At 41.0% G+C, this 16576-nt stretch overlaps 1 protein-coding gene across 1 annotated transcript in view; it reads right to left on the bottom strand.

Annotated features, from left to right (window-relative positions):
* Positions 1–14848, bottom strand: part of UTP3 (UTP3 small subunit processome component) — a 656101-nt gene extending 641253 nt beyond the window's left edge. Inside the window, exons 1-2 of the mRNA XM_044060443.1 lie at positions 14138–14848; positions 13169–13225 (exon numbers count right to left, since the gene is read on the bottom strand). Of these exons, the coding sequence (XP_043916378.1) occupies positions 13169–13225; positions 14138–14848 (768 nt within the window). The remainder of the gene's footprint in view (positions 1–13168; positions 13226–14137) is intronic.
* Between the last annotated feature and the right edge of the window lie 1728 nt (positions 14849–16576).

Genomic DNA, 16576 nt, shown 5'->3' with positions numbered 1-16576 from the left:
CTAATCTGCGTTTAATGGTGCGCTTATTAAATCTAGCGCAAAAGCGACACCCGACTACGTCGTGTTCAGGCCCTAAGCAAGGAATACAGAGAGAATGATAGTCCCTATGAGGTATCTGTTTCCCACAAGAAATACAATTATTAACTTTTTCTGACATCCGGATAACTGAGGCAAGAAAAGACAAAAATTTTCCCCAACGGGGTACTTAGCCCAACTTGATCTTCGGTCTGAAACTCGAAAATTTCAGAACGCCGAACGGCACTTGCAAACGCTGCTTCTGCTTCGGACCACGCGGCAAGAAAGACTGGGGATATGGCGTCGGTCATGCGCTTAAGTACTACTACGTACTGACGTCAGCTCCGGGAGCCCATGACCGACGCCAGCCTAACTCTTTGGTATTCGGGCCGACAGAGGACAGCGGACTACCCACAGGTTATGACTGCAGCAATGTGAGACGAAGAACATCATGTAAATTCTGTCTGGGTTACTGCTAGTAATTTCACACATTCCATTCCAAATATTTTGCTAGAAATCCACCCTCTTTAGTTACATTTTCCCACCAATGTCCCTCCTGATACATCCTCACTATTGCACATCAGGGTCCAGTCCCCACCAATGAATAATACTTCCTGGTGGAAGCCAAATTACCTCTCTCATAATTCACTTTGTGATAGCTGTTTTAGGTGAAATTTAAATGCATACCATTGTAATCCTCCTTCCTTGTCAATAACTCATTATTATTGTGACAATAGGAGGTACTGTCAGCTATGCCAGGAAACGTAGGGCAGTGGATGTGTAACATATGCCAGCACAGCTAGCTGGAATTTTGTAAAGAATTATATGCCATTTATTAAACTGATTTGAACAGATGCTTGCACTGGAAATATATTTGTAAAGCTGCTTGTGTTAAAAATGTATCAACTGTATGTCCTGCTGTAAATCAAAGAAATGCACATGTATTATTATAACTGTTTAAGTATATGTAATATAAACAGAGAATACTGAAAGAGAAAATGTCAATCATACTCCAGCTACAGCAAACTTTGAAAAATAGATTAAATTAAATTAGGGCATAAAGATTTTATTTTACAGTTCTGGTTGCAGCCAGAGACAACACGTCTGGGAAACCACGTATTAAGAAGTCTTCTGTATTGCCTCTAGCAGGGAGCTAATTGCTACTCTGGAAGGGTGGACATTTTGAAATTGTTTTATGGCTTCCAGGAGCTGCAGCAGATGGGCAAAACTCTGTATGTATTGTAACACAAAGGTGCTAAAATCCCTGCAGATTCTAGTGTTGGTGATGGTGTTTGAAACATAATCAGATGACTAGATGTGATGTCATTCTGTAAGCTATCCCAGAAATAATATTTAGATATTATACTGAGAAGTCTCTCAGTGAGACTCGGCACTCTGTTTTGGAAACCTGACATAGAACGGTAACTCACCTACTTCATCTTGCCTTGCTCTAGTAAGACACCAGGGATAGTAATTCTCTAAATCAGTTAGGAAAATATAGTGAGAGTAGTGAAGTATTGTTTTTCTGTAACTGTGTGAATCTTTCCAGCTGGTTACTTTTAATATTTCCTGTGAGTGAAACTCTGGTGTTTATTGTAAACAGATATTTCATATTTTTATGTTATTTTATTATTTATTATTAAATATCTTTAAACTTCTTATTGTGGCTGGTCCTTTTAGAAAATAAGTTCTGAGAGTATTTGCATACATTTATTTGGTGATAACTCTGGCCACTCCTGAAAGCCTTGCTGTTTGGTCAACATTACAATTTCTATTAATATTAATTTCACAAAGTATAATTGGGTACCCTTTTAAAGGGCCTTATAGTAACTGACTAGTGTCAGTGAATCTACCTTATAGTCTGGGCAAAGTTGGCTGAGCTGATAATCTGTGTCAGCCTTTCCTAGGGGTGTGTGTGTGAAAATTAAATCTCAAAGAGAGAGAGAAATATAGAAAGAGAGAGAGAGAGTGTGAGTGAGTGAGTGAGTCAGCTACTTGGAACAGGGACATGAAGCACTGGTTGCACAGAGTGTGGTGCAGGACTTGGCTTGGACACTCGGTTGAGGAATTAACTCTGCAGCTGTGCCAGTGAGGAGTCTTACTGAGGAATTGGGGAGAGACAGAAAGAGAGAAACTCAAACTCCGGGCTGCGTGTGTTCCCTGTGTGCTCTTAAGGGAAATTGTGCTTCATGCAGAGAGGTCTGCATCTGGAAATACTGAGTGCACCCATTTGTATTCCAAGTGAACACCCCTCTCCAGTGTCAGTGGTGAGTATTCAGGCTTCTTGATTACTGGCCCAGAGTGGAGACATCACAATTATCACAAAATTACCACTGATGTCTTTCTTCTCCTTTTCCTCTTCAAATCACTACTGGAGCCTCTACCACAATCAATATTACTACCCCTCTTTTCTTTTGGCTCTGATACTCGGTTAATAACCATTTTGGAATCCTTTCTTTCACAAATTCACATACTCATTTCTAAGTGGATCTCCTGTGACACTGTTAATTGCACTACACACTTCTAAATATAACTCAATTTCTGCTTCTTGGCAATACCCACAAACCAATTCACATTCCATGATATGACTAATAAGGTAGTCATTCTATTAAGATGCAATTACCTTTACAAATTTTAAACATTTTTTTTTAAATACATGTTGCCAACTAGCAAATTACATGCATACATTAGTGTTTGGTAAGATGAACGTATATGCAATTGCAGCTTTTTGTTTCTGTTTAGACCAATGTCATATTATATATGTCATATTTAAAACAAAAAACTATGCACATTGCCATTTTTAACTCAACTCTCTGTAACTCACAACAAACTTGTATATGGGCAGATGTCCCAGACAGGCATCTGCACCCACAGGCTTCATCCATTTTAAGTTTGGTTTAATCATGCTACAACATAAGAGCCAATGTCCCATTCCACACCCACACCATTCTTTCTTAGTCCATCTCAATGTCCCACCTACATGTGAAAAACAACTTGCAAGCTCTCTATTAACCGAATAACAGCCTTAAGAAAAATTGCACTGGCTATCATGAAATCAACAAAGTTTGTATTGTTGTGATTCATACTGAGGTGGTTACTAATAGAAATGCATCTGCTTCTATTATCTTCAATGAAACATTTTATTTTCACTGAGATGTCACTTAACTCTTTCTCTAACCCTAAAGCTAAAATTCCTTCCTTGACTGTAGCCCTAAAAGTCTAACTCAAACCCCAAAATTTGCTTCAATATACAGTGAATTGAAGCATTTGACTAAAGGGTATGCACCTTTCATTCCACCCAAGTGACACTCGTTTACTTTCTTGATGTTACTCAAACAGCCTCTAGCTGCATACCACAAGTAATCATGACCTCCATAAAGTCCTGTGCATGCAATCAAAGCTTAGAAGTACTAGGTCCTCCCCTCATCTTCAGGAAAGATTTATCAACCTTAACCAGGTGTCCTGGGAGGATGCACCTAAAAGGTGCAGAAGGATCCCAATATCCAGTCTCTCAAAAGCTGAAAAGGTACAGTAACTAATCCTAGAAACAACAAATCCATCTAACAGGCTATGCTGGGTGGGAGCATCTACTGCAGCTGAGAACCAGTTATTTGAATAGCTACTGCTACAGGAAAGTAAACTCACAAAACTGTGCTATACAGATCAGAAGGATTGCTGCTGTAGTGAAATCCCTTATACATGGGAAGAATACCAAAGCAGCTTTCTACTCAGGTGTTTCTGCCCTCACATTTGGGAGGTTGCTACAAATTATCCCGCTACCAGCCTATATATCTTTTTTCTAATGTTTGGCAAAAGTGTTGAATGTGGTCCAAAAGGCTGCCTCACAAATCTTTTGAAATGACACCCTATTGAAGAAAACTGCTATGGTAGCAGTTGCTCTACTAAAATATGTTTCCACTTGCCCTTGTAGTGTTTTGGCATGGTGGTCATAACAGAAGGCAAAGTAAATAGCAAGCCATTTAGCTAAGAATTGTTCAGATACAGATTTGTTAACCAGGTATAAAGGAGGCAAAAACTTGTCAATTTGTCTCAAGTCTTTGCTCCTTTCCGGGTAATGCTTTAATTTCCCCTACACATCAAACAAATGCAATATCTTTTTCATTCTGAGGTTTAAGACAGAACAGTGGTAGCCGAAAGTTTGGTTTAATCTAATTCTGAAACCATGTATGTTACAATGAATGGATTGGTTCAGAGGCTTACCCTAAATTTGTGGAAAATTGTACATGTCTCGCTATGCATGTCAAGGCTTGCAGCATACAGTCTATGCCTGTATGCCACTGGAACTAAGCCCCGACTATGTCCCGGGAGACCAGCCTTGAATAGCAGCTTGGACATCTGATGGAGTTAGTATAGGAAGAATAGCCTGCTCCATCATGGAGAGGGGGTGAAATGAACTAACCACTCACTGTCACAGTCCCTCAGAGGAGGGGCAGTGACACAAATGTACAACCTTAGGTTTGGGGGTTACACTTACCAAGCCACTGCTTTTTGTTCATCAAGGAGGGTATCAGGAAGTGTGCACTCCCATGAGAAAGACATTTTGGGCCTCTGCAGTAACGCAGACCACAAGTTCAAGCCCAGAGGTGGAGTTATGCTATTACAAATGTCCTCATTCCTGTTATGCCACTTAGGGCACAAAGCACCCTCATGGCTGCCTGAATGATGGCTTCTTACAGCCATTTCTCACACTGGCACTAAAAGGAATTCTCAGTGCAGGGATAATGCATGGGCTGTGTCCAGATAAGGGAAGGTTTTACAGTCAGCAACTACACGGCAAAAGGCAAAATGGCGGAATAAGTTTGCAGCATAGCACGACTATTACCTTGGCAAAGATAATGGCTACAAGGATCTTCCAAAATAAAAAAAAATCACACCTGTCAACAGCAAATAGTCCAAAAGGCAGCAAGGTCAGCTGGTCAGCCTCTCAACCATAAAGATCAGTGATAATGGAGAAGGAACAGACCTCCTGGGTGACACAGGCAGTGGACTACATCCAGGAAGTGTAACCTTTGAGTGCGATAACAATGCAGATCCCAAGGAGGAATGCTACAAAAGCTGACAGCTGTGCTTTTAACATATGCATAAAATAAACTCTCAAAAACAAAAGGTGCTGGGACAGCAGCAGGCTCTCCGCTTTAATGTGGCACCAAATACAAAGCCTCTTTCATTATGCCAAGTAAGACTCTAGTGAACAGATTTCTTGCTGCCTAAATAAATGTGTACCACTTCTGTGTGTAAGTGTTCCCTAAATGGGACTAGGCTGATAATATTCCTGCAGCTAACCCAAGAGCTGTCAAAAATGGGAGTGATATAGACCCTGAAGCACTCTCGCAAGTATGGCAGATGCAATCTGCCAAAATCCAAACTCCAAATTCCAAAAAGCAGCCTGCACCAAGGTGTGTTAAGCACGCCTACAGTTTAATGTACATGTATAATTCCACCAAAACCATACCGGTTTTGGCATTCTAGCCTTTTTCAGTGATTAAACTTCAATCAATCAAGTATCACTTGAGAGAGTGTGTGTGTGTGTGTGTGTGTGTAAGTGTATATATATATATATATATATATATATATATATATATATATATATATATATATATATATATACATATACATATACATATGTGTAAATATATATATGTATATATTTTCTCACATCCTGTTACATCATTTCCCTTTGATTATTAAATCAAAATTAAAAAAAAAATAATTGTAAATGTCAAGACATTATTGTTTTATAGTATCCTTAAAGATGGTCATTCAGACCATGAGAAAAGAGGCTACCCAGCTTGATTATCTAACCCTTCTCTCTTTCTTTTTTTTTTAATTTAAATTTTTTATTTAAAATTTTCCAGCAAAAATACCAGTTGGGTTTATAATATTAAATTTTATGCTAATAGTAATACTAACTGGGTTATATATTTAGCCACTTGTACTTGCTCAATATTTTACATAGGTCAAACCTCCCGCCCATTACGTTTTCATATGTCTGAACATCTATGTGATATATGTAACAAGCGACTAACTAATGCTCTGTAGAGGCATTGTACCTCCCATAATTGTATTTTATGGTGATAGACAAAATCCAGGGGAACAGAAGCAATAAACTTGGCTGGCATTCAATTTTAAATAAAAAAAGAGAAGGGTTGGATAATCAAGCTGGGTGGCCTTTTTTCTCCTGGTCTGAATGACCATCTGTACAGATACTATACAAACAATAATGTAAATTTTTGATTTAATAATGAAATGGAAATGATGCAACAGGATGTGAGAACTAATATATATATATATATATATATATATATATATATATATATATATACACACACACACCAGTGGTACTTGTTTGACTGAAGTTTAATCACTGAAGAAGGCTAGAATGCCAAAACCGGTATGATTTTGGAGGAATTATACATGTACATTAAAGTATAGGCGTACTTAACACACCTTGGTGCTGGCTGCTTTTTGGAATTTGGAGTGATATAGACCCTTTGCTCTGTTAGTATTGTGCAGAGGTTTTGCAGAGATAATATCTCCTCTACTTAATCTGGATTTGCTGGCAGAAAGTAAAGTTGTGTGACATCAGATGTTGAAGTAGGATAAAGAATTCCTTGCATATTGGATGGTACATAGATGGGTGTGCATTGTTGCCGTGAGGGAAATGCCACTACCTACATGGCAACATGTCCCTCTATTGCAGCACTGGCCCTTAGCACAACACCAGTAGCATCACTACTACTCATGAAACTGGACACCCCCCTGGAAGAGGCAAGCAGACAGTTCAGTCATTCCTCTTTTCCCAAGCCAATTCCAGAAGGTGCCACAGCCACTAGTTAAACTCAGGTCACTTGGGTCATAATCAGGGCATTATGCCCCAAGACAACAAAAATAACTAGGATCAGGACTTCTTTTGTATTTTACTATTGACGCCTTTGAGTTATGGTCCATCAGCTCTCCTACCTAAAAAAAACAAAAAACAATCTGAAGACCTTTAGCTAGCAAAACAAGTATGAAGCTCTGTCCCTATACTCTTGTCTCTTACACATTCTTCTGTAGAAAGCTGTCTCTAGCATTCTGTGCCATTAAGAACCACACCCTCCTCAAACTCTTATACCTCCACAAATACTCAAACTAAAGATTTAAACCCTCATCCTAGGACATGCAGAAGGGACAGATTCAGAACCATGAGATCATAGGAGGTTACTAGGCTAACAGCACTAAATCTTTTTTAAGCCTACCATCATTGCCCCAATTTTCCCAACTATCAATATCTATGGACTAGAATGACTTTGGTGTATGCCTGTGCCTTATGGCATCTACAAGCTGCCTCAGTCCATAAGGAACATAGGCAACAAGCCAGGGGTGAATTTGTGATTTCCGACCACTGATCCAAACTGTGGTTGAATATGCTTAGGGAAAAGCTTTGCTTCACATGAACGGCAAGCTTGCTCCTGAGAAGTGGTAATCTCAGAGCTACATACCTGTCCCTCCAACATGTTTTGTTTATGTTACAGATGAGGTTTAGACACTTAGATCAGGTCATTCTAGTAGTGTTTTGTGAATGTGTAGCAGATTCATCAGGAATGGACTGGAGAATGCCTTACAGGTTATGCAAATGTCACCCCTCAGTAGTCTGTAGGAGATTGAGTACAGGGACATAGAAGACTGAGTACAGGGACAGGGCTTTAAGGTAGTCCTCAACATATACTCCATCTCTGGAATAGACTACCTTTACACTTTCAAGTGCCACCTTTGCATCCATTAAGATGTATCATGACAAATGGATGGCCACCCGCAGATTCACCCTGGTCCTGATCTAACCTGTTTCACCCTTCTTGAAATGGATGGTGCCCTATCAAGGTGAGTACAGGTGAGGTGTCAATGGCTCCTGGATTGACTCTGCCTTGTCATTCCTAAGATTCATATCAAACAAGCAATGCATCTGGGAGTACCCATCCAAAGCAATCACCAAAATAAATAATGCAATTTCAACTCTTCAGACTTGGTGAGCAGCAATATTTGATATAAAAAGTGCTCTAGCTGAATGAGCTAGCAAGAGCAGGGCTCTGAAAAACAGCAGATATTGATGTTAGACAAGTCTAAAAAACTAAATTTCATGTTGAATTTCTGTTAAACAGAATATTGTCCTTCTACTTAATTTAGAAAACTTGGACAACCATACCCACAGAAATAATTTTGAGCATATTTAGCCTCCAAGAAGAAATGGAAGGTAAAAATATGGTTTGTTCTCTGCAAAATAGCTTTCCACTCAGACTTTGGTATCCCAAATAACCAAGCCACTGAATGCGCTCACTGCACTGCGACACCAAAATCCACCAGTTTAGTAGTGATCAGATTGCTCTCCTTCAGACACAAGCTATTTACGAAGTGGCATGGTCCAAAGGGAAACTGTAGTTCAAAAGACAGAATCATCAGAATTGTAGTTCAAAAGACAAAATAATCAGAATACACCATCACTTTTCTGTGAAATATGAGGATTTTCCTCTTCTTCTCAGTATCCTAAAACAAATAGACAACAGTTGATCCCTGCACTACCCACCAGACTAAAACGTGCGTTACAACAGGAAGCAGTATAAGGCTCAAAAACCTGGATGAGGTAATGTCTTGATGACAAAGACAAAATGTACAGTCTCAAGAGGAGTTGGCTTATTACCACTCTTTGCCATGACCCTCCCAGCCTAATCTCAAGTGGCAAGAAATTCAGAGGTTTGTGGAAAAAATGCACCAAATGGAGGATTCCAGATGTAATGGGACTTGAACTGTACTGAGTGTGGGGACTTCATGTGAGATACAGACTTGGTTCTTCTTGTATGAGCATCATGGCTAATATGTTCCTTCTTTTCGTCTGCCATCTTGTTTACTAGATAGCACTTTAACTGATGTTTGGCTGTTGTAGGCCTTAAAGTAGACCCTGGTAATTGGAATGGATCTACAGTGGATCAAGGGTTTTGGATCTGAAGACTATTTTACTTGAATTTAGCTGGAGCCTTCCCTCCCATTCTCAGTATTGTACTGAAGGCTGTTTTCAGTGTTCTGCATGCAGATAGATAGTCAATGCAGTGGTGGTAGGGTCTATGCTTGGTTGCTTTCTTGGTTGCTGTAAATGAGGGATTATATGACAAAGTGCACAAGCATCAAAACACAGTGAATTGATGCCTGTAGTTCAAAAACAGACCAGCTCAAACAACAAAACCTCCCTAACCCAAACATTTGAAAAAGGAAAATGAACAATTTTTGTGTCCTGATACCTTAACTCTAACATTAAAATAACTTTGAAAACAGTGATACCCTTAGAGAAAGTGGTTTCCTAACCTAATGTCTAGGTTAGGGTTAACATGCATGAGTAAAGTAAAGCACTGGCATAAGATTAGCCAATGATGTCACTCTCTAGAAAACTGACTGCTGTTTCTAATTTTAAAGATCAGCACACAGTATGTCAAGTTAACAGTACTATTTTAAAAAGTGTCACCAAATCTGGAGGTAAGAGATTGACAGCTATACTTTCAGTGCAGGCAGGATTGATACGACATGCTATGGGATCTCACCGACATCTCTTTATTGCTGCACTTTTAAGCAAGCTGCAGTTCAGGGGTCATAACCCACTGACAATTATGCCTTTCTGATTGTAGGGGGAACAGAAATGGACTTTCAGGTACCAGCAACCTGCCTTTTTCCACCCTTGCTATGGGAGTTGACAAAATGTTATGGATTGCTTTGGCTTGCCCAAAGCCATTAATTTTATTCGCTAAATTATAGAATGGGATTTTTCTTGGAAAAAGTTTGTAATATAAGCTCATTTTAAGTTAATGGTTGTATATGCCAAGATTTTACTACTTTTGAAACAACCAAACTAAACATCAAGGTCAGAGGTAAAGAATACTGTGGGACAACAACCCAAAAATCAGACCATTTTTAGAATTACTCTAATTCACATAAGAAATTAACAGAACAGCATTTCTTTGCATTAACATGCATTTCTAAGCAATGAGTATGAAACTCTATAATATCTGGGAAGTTGTTATGGACTGCAATCCTCAGCATTCACTAATTTACCAGAAAATCAAATAATTTAAGAGAGATATTTCAAAAATATGAGACAAAAATCAGGGGCAGATGAGAGGTGTGGTTGCTAGCTGTTGCTGTCATACTAAGGAAACTGCTGATGTGGGTGATCAAGAAAGGATGGGCATGACAGAGGGGAACTAGAGATTTAACTTCCTGGTAACATCTTCCATTTTTTGCTGACCAAATCAGGATCAACTGCTGCAAGACATCCTTAAGTCTTAGCCATGACGTGTGTTTCATGGGAGGAGGAGAGAGAGAGAGCGAGGGAGAGAGACACAGCAGGAGACAAAAGTAGTGTGAGTGGGAGGGTAGAGAGAGGCAGACAGAGAAAGAATATGACAGAGTGAGAGAGTATGAAAGAGAATGGTTGTCAGACAGAGAGAAAGCACGTATGAAAGTGACAGAGAGAGAAAGAAATGTTAAGAAAGGGAATGTTAGACATGAGGGAGAGTGAGGGGGGACAGTACGAGTGGGAAAGAGAAAGTGACTATGCTATAACAGTGGGAGAGAGAATAAGAGTGGCAGAAAGTGTGTGAGAGGGATAAGAAGAGTAACAACAACAGGTTTTCTATCAGTATGCATTTGTAAGTAATGTGAAGCATGAAAATGGTAACATCTGGCATTAGTCACTTTTGGGCAATACATGACATGTCCAGTGCATGACATGTCCAATGCATGAAATCTCCAATGCATGAAATCTCCAATGCATGAAATCTCCTGTTATTTCTTTACACTTTAGTATTCCCTCTCTACGACTCATGTCCAAGTATTTGAAACTGTTATGATCTTGAATACTAAAACATTCATTAACACTTTTATTTCTTGAAATATTTTTTTCCTTAATCATGACTGTTCACGCCATCATTTGGGCCAAAAGGTTGGAAAAAAAGCTCCAAAATGCACCACAAAGCATCTAGCACCTCATGGATACTAGGAGACACTGGCAAAATTCATTATTTCTCCCACCCACGTTTTAGCCACACCTATTTTATCATATATCTGCCCCTCCCCGTGTCCTACTTTGGCCATCTGAGAAGGTGGCAACCCTAACACCTGGACACACACTAATGTTGTTTTAACATCTGCAGTCCTGGTTACTGGCTTTTTCAAGCTAACTGTTCAGCATTTACAGGCTGTACCTTAAGAACACTGTTCTCCTGCCTCAGCCTAGGTGACCTAGGCAAAACAGGGTTTCTTTGGGTAATGCTCACCTGTATTTGTATGATATGTGTTTGGTTCTAACTTACCACTTTCTCCCCAGACATTGCTCAATGGACTTCTTGGCTGTATTTTTTTTTTTTTTTTACTGCTAACATGTTCACACTGCAGCTACATCGCTTGACTCATTCATTCTCCAATAACCTGTTTCACCCAGTTCAGGGTCACGTTGGAGCCACAGCCTATCCTGGTACTCAATGGGTGCAGCAGTGAAAGTTAACTGCTTAATGCCCTTGTAATGAACATAAATTACTTCAGAACTCATTTGTTGTACATAACCTTGTCCCTTTATTAAACTGCTCTTTAGTAGGTACAAAAGAAGTTTAGCTCAACTGTATTACATACTGCTGTTACAGTAGAAGGTGCATCTGGTGGTGGTGGGGTCATTTAGGACACAACTGGTTGCTAAGGAGTACGCAAAGCATATGTGCAAAGTTTTCTCCTTTCTAGCCTGCACTTTGCACTTAATAATGGTGATGACTGCCATGTTAGATAGCTACTTTACTAGACAGTGGGTCTCATGAAGGATTTAAGTGGCTGTATTTCATTTTTCCTTTTGTCCAGGAAAACTTTAAAGGGTTTGAAAGCCAAGTCCTTTGTTTTTACTGTGGCCTAGGATCACTGTGGACCTTGTGCCCTTCTGTCACAGTTTTCTTTTTCCATTACAGTAATGCAGGCAGGGTTCTTTCTAGGGCTTAGTGGAAAAACTGAAATAGAGGTTTGAAGAAAATTCTAAGAATCTTAAGAATCTAAATTTTCAACATGAAAATGAGCAACCATTTATTACTATAAGGAAGTCTTAGGGATGTCCACTGGATTGGTACATGCTGTATTTTTGGACAGCTGAGCTACTTCTTGAACGCCAGTACCATTAAGCAATCTAGCTGAAGGGAATGGGGGAGTCTATCAGCACTCTACAGTAACACGCTTGCAGGTGTGGCTTTGTTATGCTAGAGGATACGAGTTACCTTTTTAACCCCCCCCTTCCATTTTATCTAGCACGGTATGCTAGTGTAGCAGCAGACAGCCAACAGCCCTAAAAAGCATTCAGTAAAACAGCTGTAACGAGGAGCAAGCTTGTGCACATTTTTGTTTGGTTTGGGTGGATCTTTTCCTTTACCACGCAAGATAATATGTTTAGGCTGTTTTTATGGTGGAACACAAGTGTTGGTTAAGTCAATGAAATTGAAATGTGGCACAGGATTTCCCTTGAAGGCAGGTACATCTTCCCTTGTTTCATGAAATATTAACAGCCTCTGCAGCAATTCAAAGAGCCCCAGGCTATTCCAACATTATACAACTTTATGTCAGGATATTGTAGCATTACAGGAAATGCATCTTCCTGACCATGGTACCTGGTATGGGGCACTCATCCACTCAGCAGAAAGGAAGGTGGGATAAGCTTTACATTTCCCAGATTCTTTTGCAGATTCTAAGAGGACTCTAAATGGTATAAACCCAATGTGTGGGGATGTTCCTTCAAAGCTTGCAGATAGCTATACAGCTCCTTGAGTTTCAATTCTCTTTCCGATCTTAAGGTTACTGAGGTTACTACCATTCATCAGCAGGGAGTCAATTCTAGGATCTTCTTGGCCCATTGAAAATTTGCTGTGTTTGTTAAATATCTTCCAAGATTATAAAACAGATTAAAGGAGTACTGTGATTCCTTTTCAGAATTTCACATTAATTAGGAGTCCACACTCAAGTTCTACTGAATCCCCTTAAATGTTTGAATGCCAAAATAAGCAGATGGGCTTCTACCATTAGGACAACCTGAGGCATTCAGCATAACTCCATCAATAGATAGAGAAATAAGAGTGAGGATTACCTTGATCTTCTTGTCATGAAAGTCATCCACCTCGTCTTTGTAATAGGAGTCTGCATTCTGCAAGAAATAGAAAAAATGTAATAACACTAGATAAAACTCTTGTTTCAGATTATGCAAAAACAACCGTCAGCTTATACATCATGCTAGTTCTCCAAAACTGGCAAACAATTTTACAACAATGGTGAGAAAGAACTGAAAGTTATGTACTCGCCATAATGATAGATCTGTGTCATCTTTTTCCATCTGGTTCAACCTGTGGGTTATTAGATCAGAGACTTCAAGCTGGCAGAGCTCTCTCTCTTCTAGCCAAAATGCCTCACTCAACCTAGAGAACCTCAGATCAAGTCTGCCCCTCTCTGCTTCAACTGTCAAAACACCATCCTAAAATGAATGATGCCAAGGTACCACACCAAGGTAAAGCAACCTCCCTGACTTGGTCATCTTATGATAAGACTCGCCATACAGAAAGGTGGAGGCCGGGTTTAAACCAGAAGGAAAAAGATAAAGAACTATCATGGAGAGTACATAACATTCATATCTGATGCGGACTTTTCCATCTGGACTCAACCTGTGGGACAGAGTCCCCAGCCAAGTAATACCCCAGGAGGTTCTCCAAAAATAGATAAACATGGATGCAAACAGGTCGCAACAAGGAGTGGCTCAGCACCAAAAGATTCGAGCAGCAAGTCTCGGACTCAGGGACCACTCACTGCAATCAGAAACAGCTGAGACAAAATCACCCACTGACAGGCCCTCATGGTCTCCTGACAAAGAGTGTAGATCATGTGCTGCCCCCCCAGTTTGTTCAGATACTAAATGATCAACATACTGTCTGCCTGGACTCGGATCACACTCTTGGGGACAACATCCAGAAAAGCCTATGCCAGGAGGACCACCTTCAACTCCAAGACAATGATGTGAAGATTGGCCTAGGAAGAGAACCAAGTCTCTTGAACCATCCTCCCATACCAAAAGAGAGGCATCTGTCATGACTAGTGGGGGAGACAAACACTCTCCCACTGGATACAGAGGGAGATACCAGCCACCACCTGACCTCGACATACTTTCATCAGAATTATTGGGAAGTCCATCAAATGTGTTACACATTACTACACTGCCGCAGTCCACTGCAGAGCCCTCATGTGATACCCGACTAGCAGGACCAAACCAGTAGAAGCTACCATGTTCCCCAATCAGCTTCAGAAGGAAAGAGGCTGGAGGCTTTTTGTACGGAAGCACAGAGACTGCTGAAACCAAAAGACTCAAAATTCTGAACATGGAAGTTTTGCAATCTGAAAAATGGTGTCCAACTGGCAACCTACAAATTCTAGGGACTGAAAAGGATGGAGACTTTACTTCTGGTAAATGACCATGAGCCCCAAGAAACTGCATAGCTGTAAGGTGTCCATGATCCTGACTAAGGATGCTCTCAAGGGAATGATTAAGAGCCAATGGTTCAGGAAAGGAAAGACCTAAAATCCCTGCAACCTGTGCCAGTCTGCTACAACTGCCATACTCTTGGTGAACAACCAGAAGGCCAGTGGTGAGACCAAATGGGAGCTCACTAAATTGGTAATGATCAGATTCCAGCCAGAAGTGCAGAAACCTCCTGTACGTCCTCTCTGTCTTTATATGGTGGTATGCATTCTTGAGGTTAATTGAGCACATCCAGTCATCCATCTTAAACAGAGATAATAGGAAATGCACCATGACAATCCAGAACTTGGATTGACCATACTCAAATCCAAGATTGGCCTGAGCTCCTTTGTTCTTCTTTAGAACCAATAAGAATCTTGAGGAGACCCAGATCCTCGCTACTCTGGCGGGATCTCTTGGATAACACAATTTGTCAACAGCAAATGAATCTCAATACCTGCTTGCCATGTCTGATGGGGTGACATGTGAGGGATTCAAATTTGGAACTTCTAAAAATGGAACTGGATAGCCTTTGGATAGGACTCTAACACCCAAACATCCAAGGTAATGGCGTACCAAGCTTTTGAGTGTACAGCCAAATGATTCCATACGGCCTCCAAAGCAGGACAGCTGGACAACTCTTCAGGATCGCTGAACAGGCCCACCTGAAGAAAGCTCCACAGAAGCTCTGATTCTGCAGACTGACCCTGCATCATGGGCAGCGTCTATTGTGGTCCACCCCTGCAGCAGGGGGAGCCCTCAGAAAGAGCATTTAAAAATTTTTAACACCCTGTCCCTTTGAAGCTTGGTCAAGTGGGCTAAATAATTTAGCACCCTCAGAGCGAAAGTAGCTGAGGCAAAAGAGCACCTACCTAAATGGTCCAATGCCCAAGTTTCCCTATTTGAGGGATGGACCAAGGAACTGCCTTCTGAAATATCCATTTTGGTGGCTACTGCCACTAAGACAGCATCAATGGATGAACCCTTAACTCCAATGTACCCAGTCTTTAGGAGGGGCAAGTATGTTATCAGGCTTCTTCGGAATCTGTTCCACTCAATGTACTGGTCTCCTTCCACACCCTCCAACACCCTAGGTCGATCACTGCATCTGGTAGGAGAGCCATCCAGGATGTGGAAGGGGCCTCCAGAAATACTGATTTATCCACAGAAAGGCCTTTATTGGTCCACTCCCTGTGCTGGCAAAAAACTACAAAACATCACCAAAAGAGGCATCGTCACAGGGGGATTTGAGGGACCCCTCTCCTTCCTCAAGGTCAGTAACCTGAGGGGTCCCTCATGGGGACGACTCCAGGTGCTTCTTTTACCACCTATTATCCAAGACTACCCTTTCTCCCCCAGAATCTCTGGTGCAGGAAGAGGCAGGGGTCCTGTCTGGGAGCCAACTGGGCTGGGGTGGGCTGTCTGGCAGCAGACAGAGGAACAGTCATGGACGTCGATGTAAGAGAAGGGAGGACAATGGTAGCATTCATTCCCTCTCCTCACAGAAAAGCATCCCTTCTACATTAAAAATCAAAGCGGGCTGACCAGAGATAAAGGACCTTGGAGCTGAGGATCCCAAAAATAGTTCAGAATCTAGTAGAGCCACAGCCTGGTCCAACAGTGAGACTTGAGCAGAGATATCAAAGGTGAATACCCTAAAGGGAAGGGATGAACCTGAAGCCATGATAGCCAAACCTGACCAGGAGATACCTGCCTCGACACATGGGGCCCTAGGAACACTGGGTTCCAATATGGACAGAGTTGAGGAAATCAGGAAATCAAGGCAGAAACCACAGCAGAAATCAGGCAAGCCACTGGCTCAGACCTGCAAGAAGGGAAAACTGGCCCCCGAAGACCTTGGATCCATAGGGCTTGAAGGATGGAAACAAGCTGATGGAGCCAAAACACTGGACTGAGGAAATGAGGCCTACCTGCATCTGCGCCTGAAGATATGACTTCATCAGCTGATCGATAGTCCAAAGCTTTTAGGCT

This window comes from Protopterus annectens, chromosome 2.part0 (genome assembly GCF_019279795.1).
Source record: "Protopterus annectens isolate FY-2018-M chromosome 2.part0, PAN1.0, whole genome shotgun sequence".
NCBI lineage: Eukaryota > Metazoa > Chordata > Ceratodontiformes > Protopteridae > Protopterus > Protopterus annectens.
The sequence above is the reverse complement of the archived record's forward strand: the minus strand, read 5'-3'. Positions and strand labels throughout refer to the sequence as shown.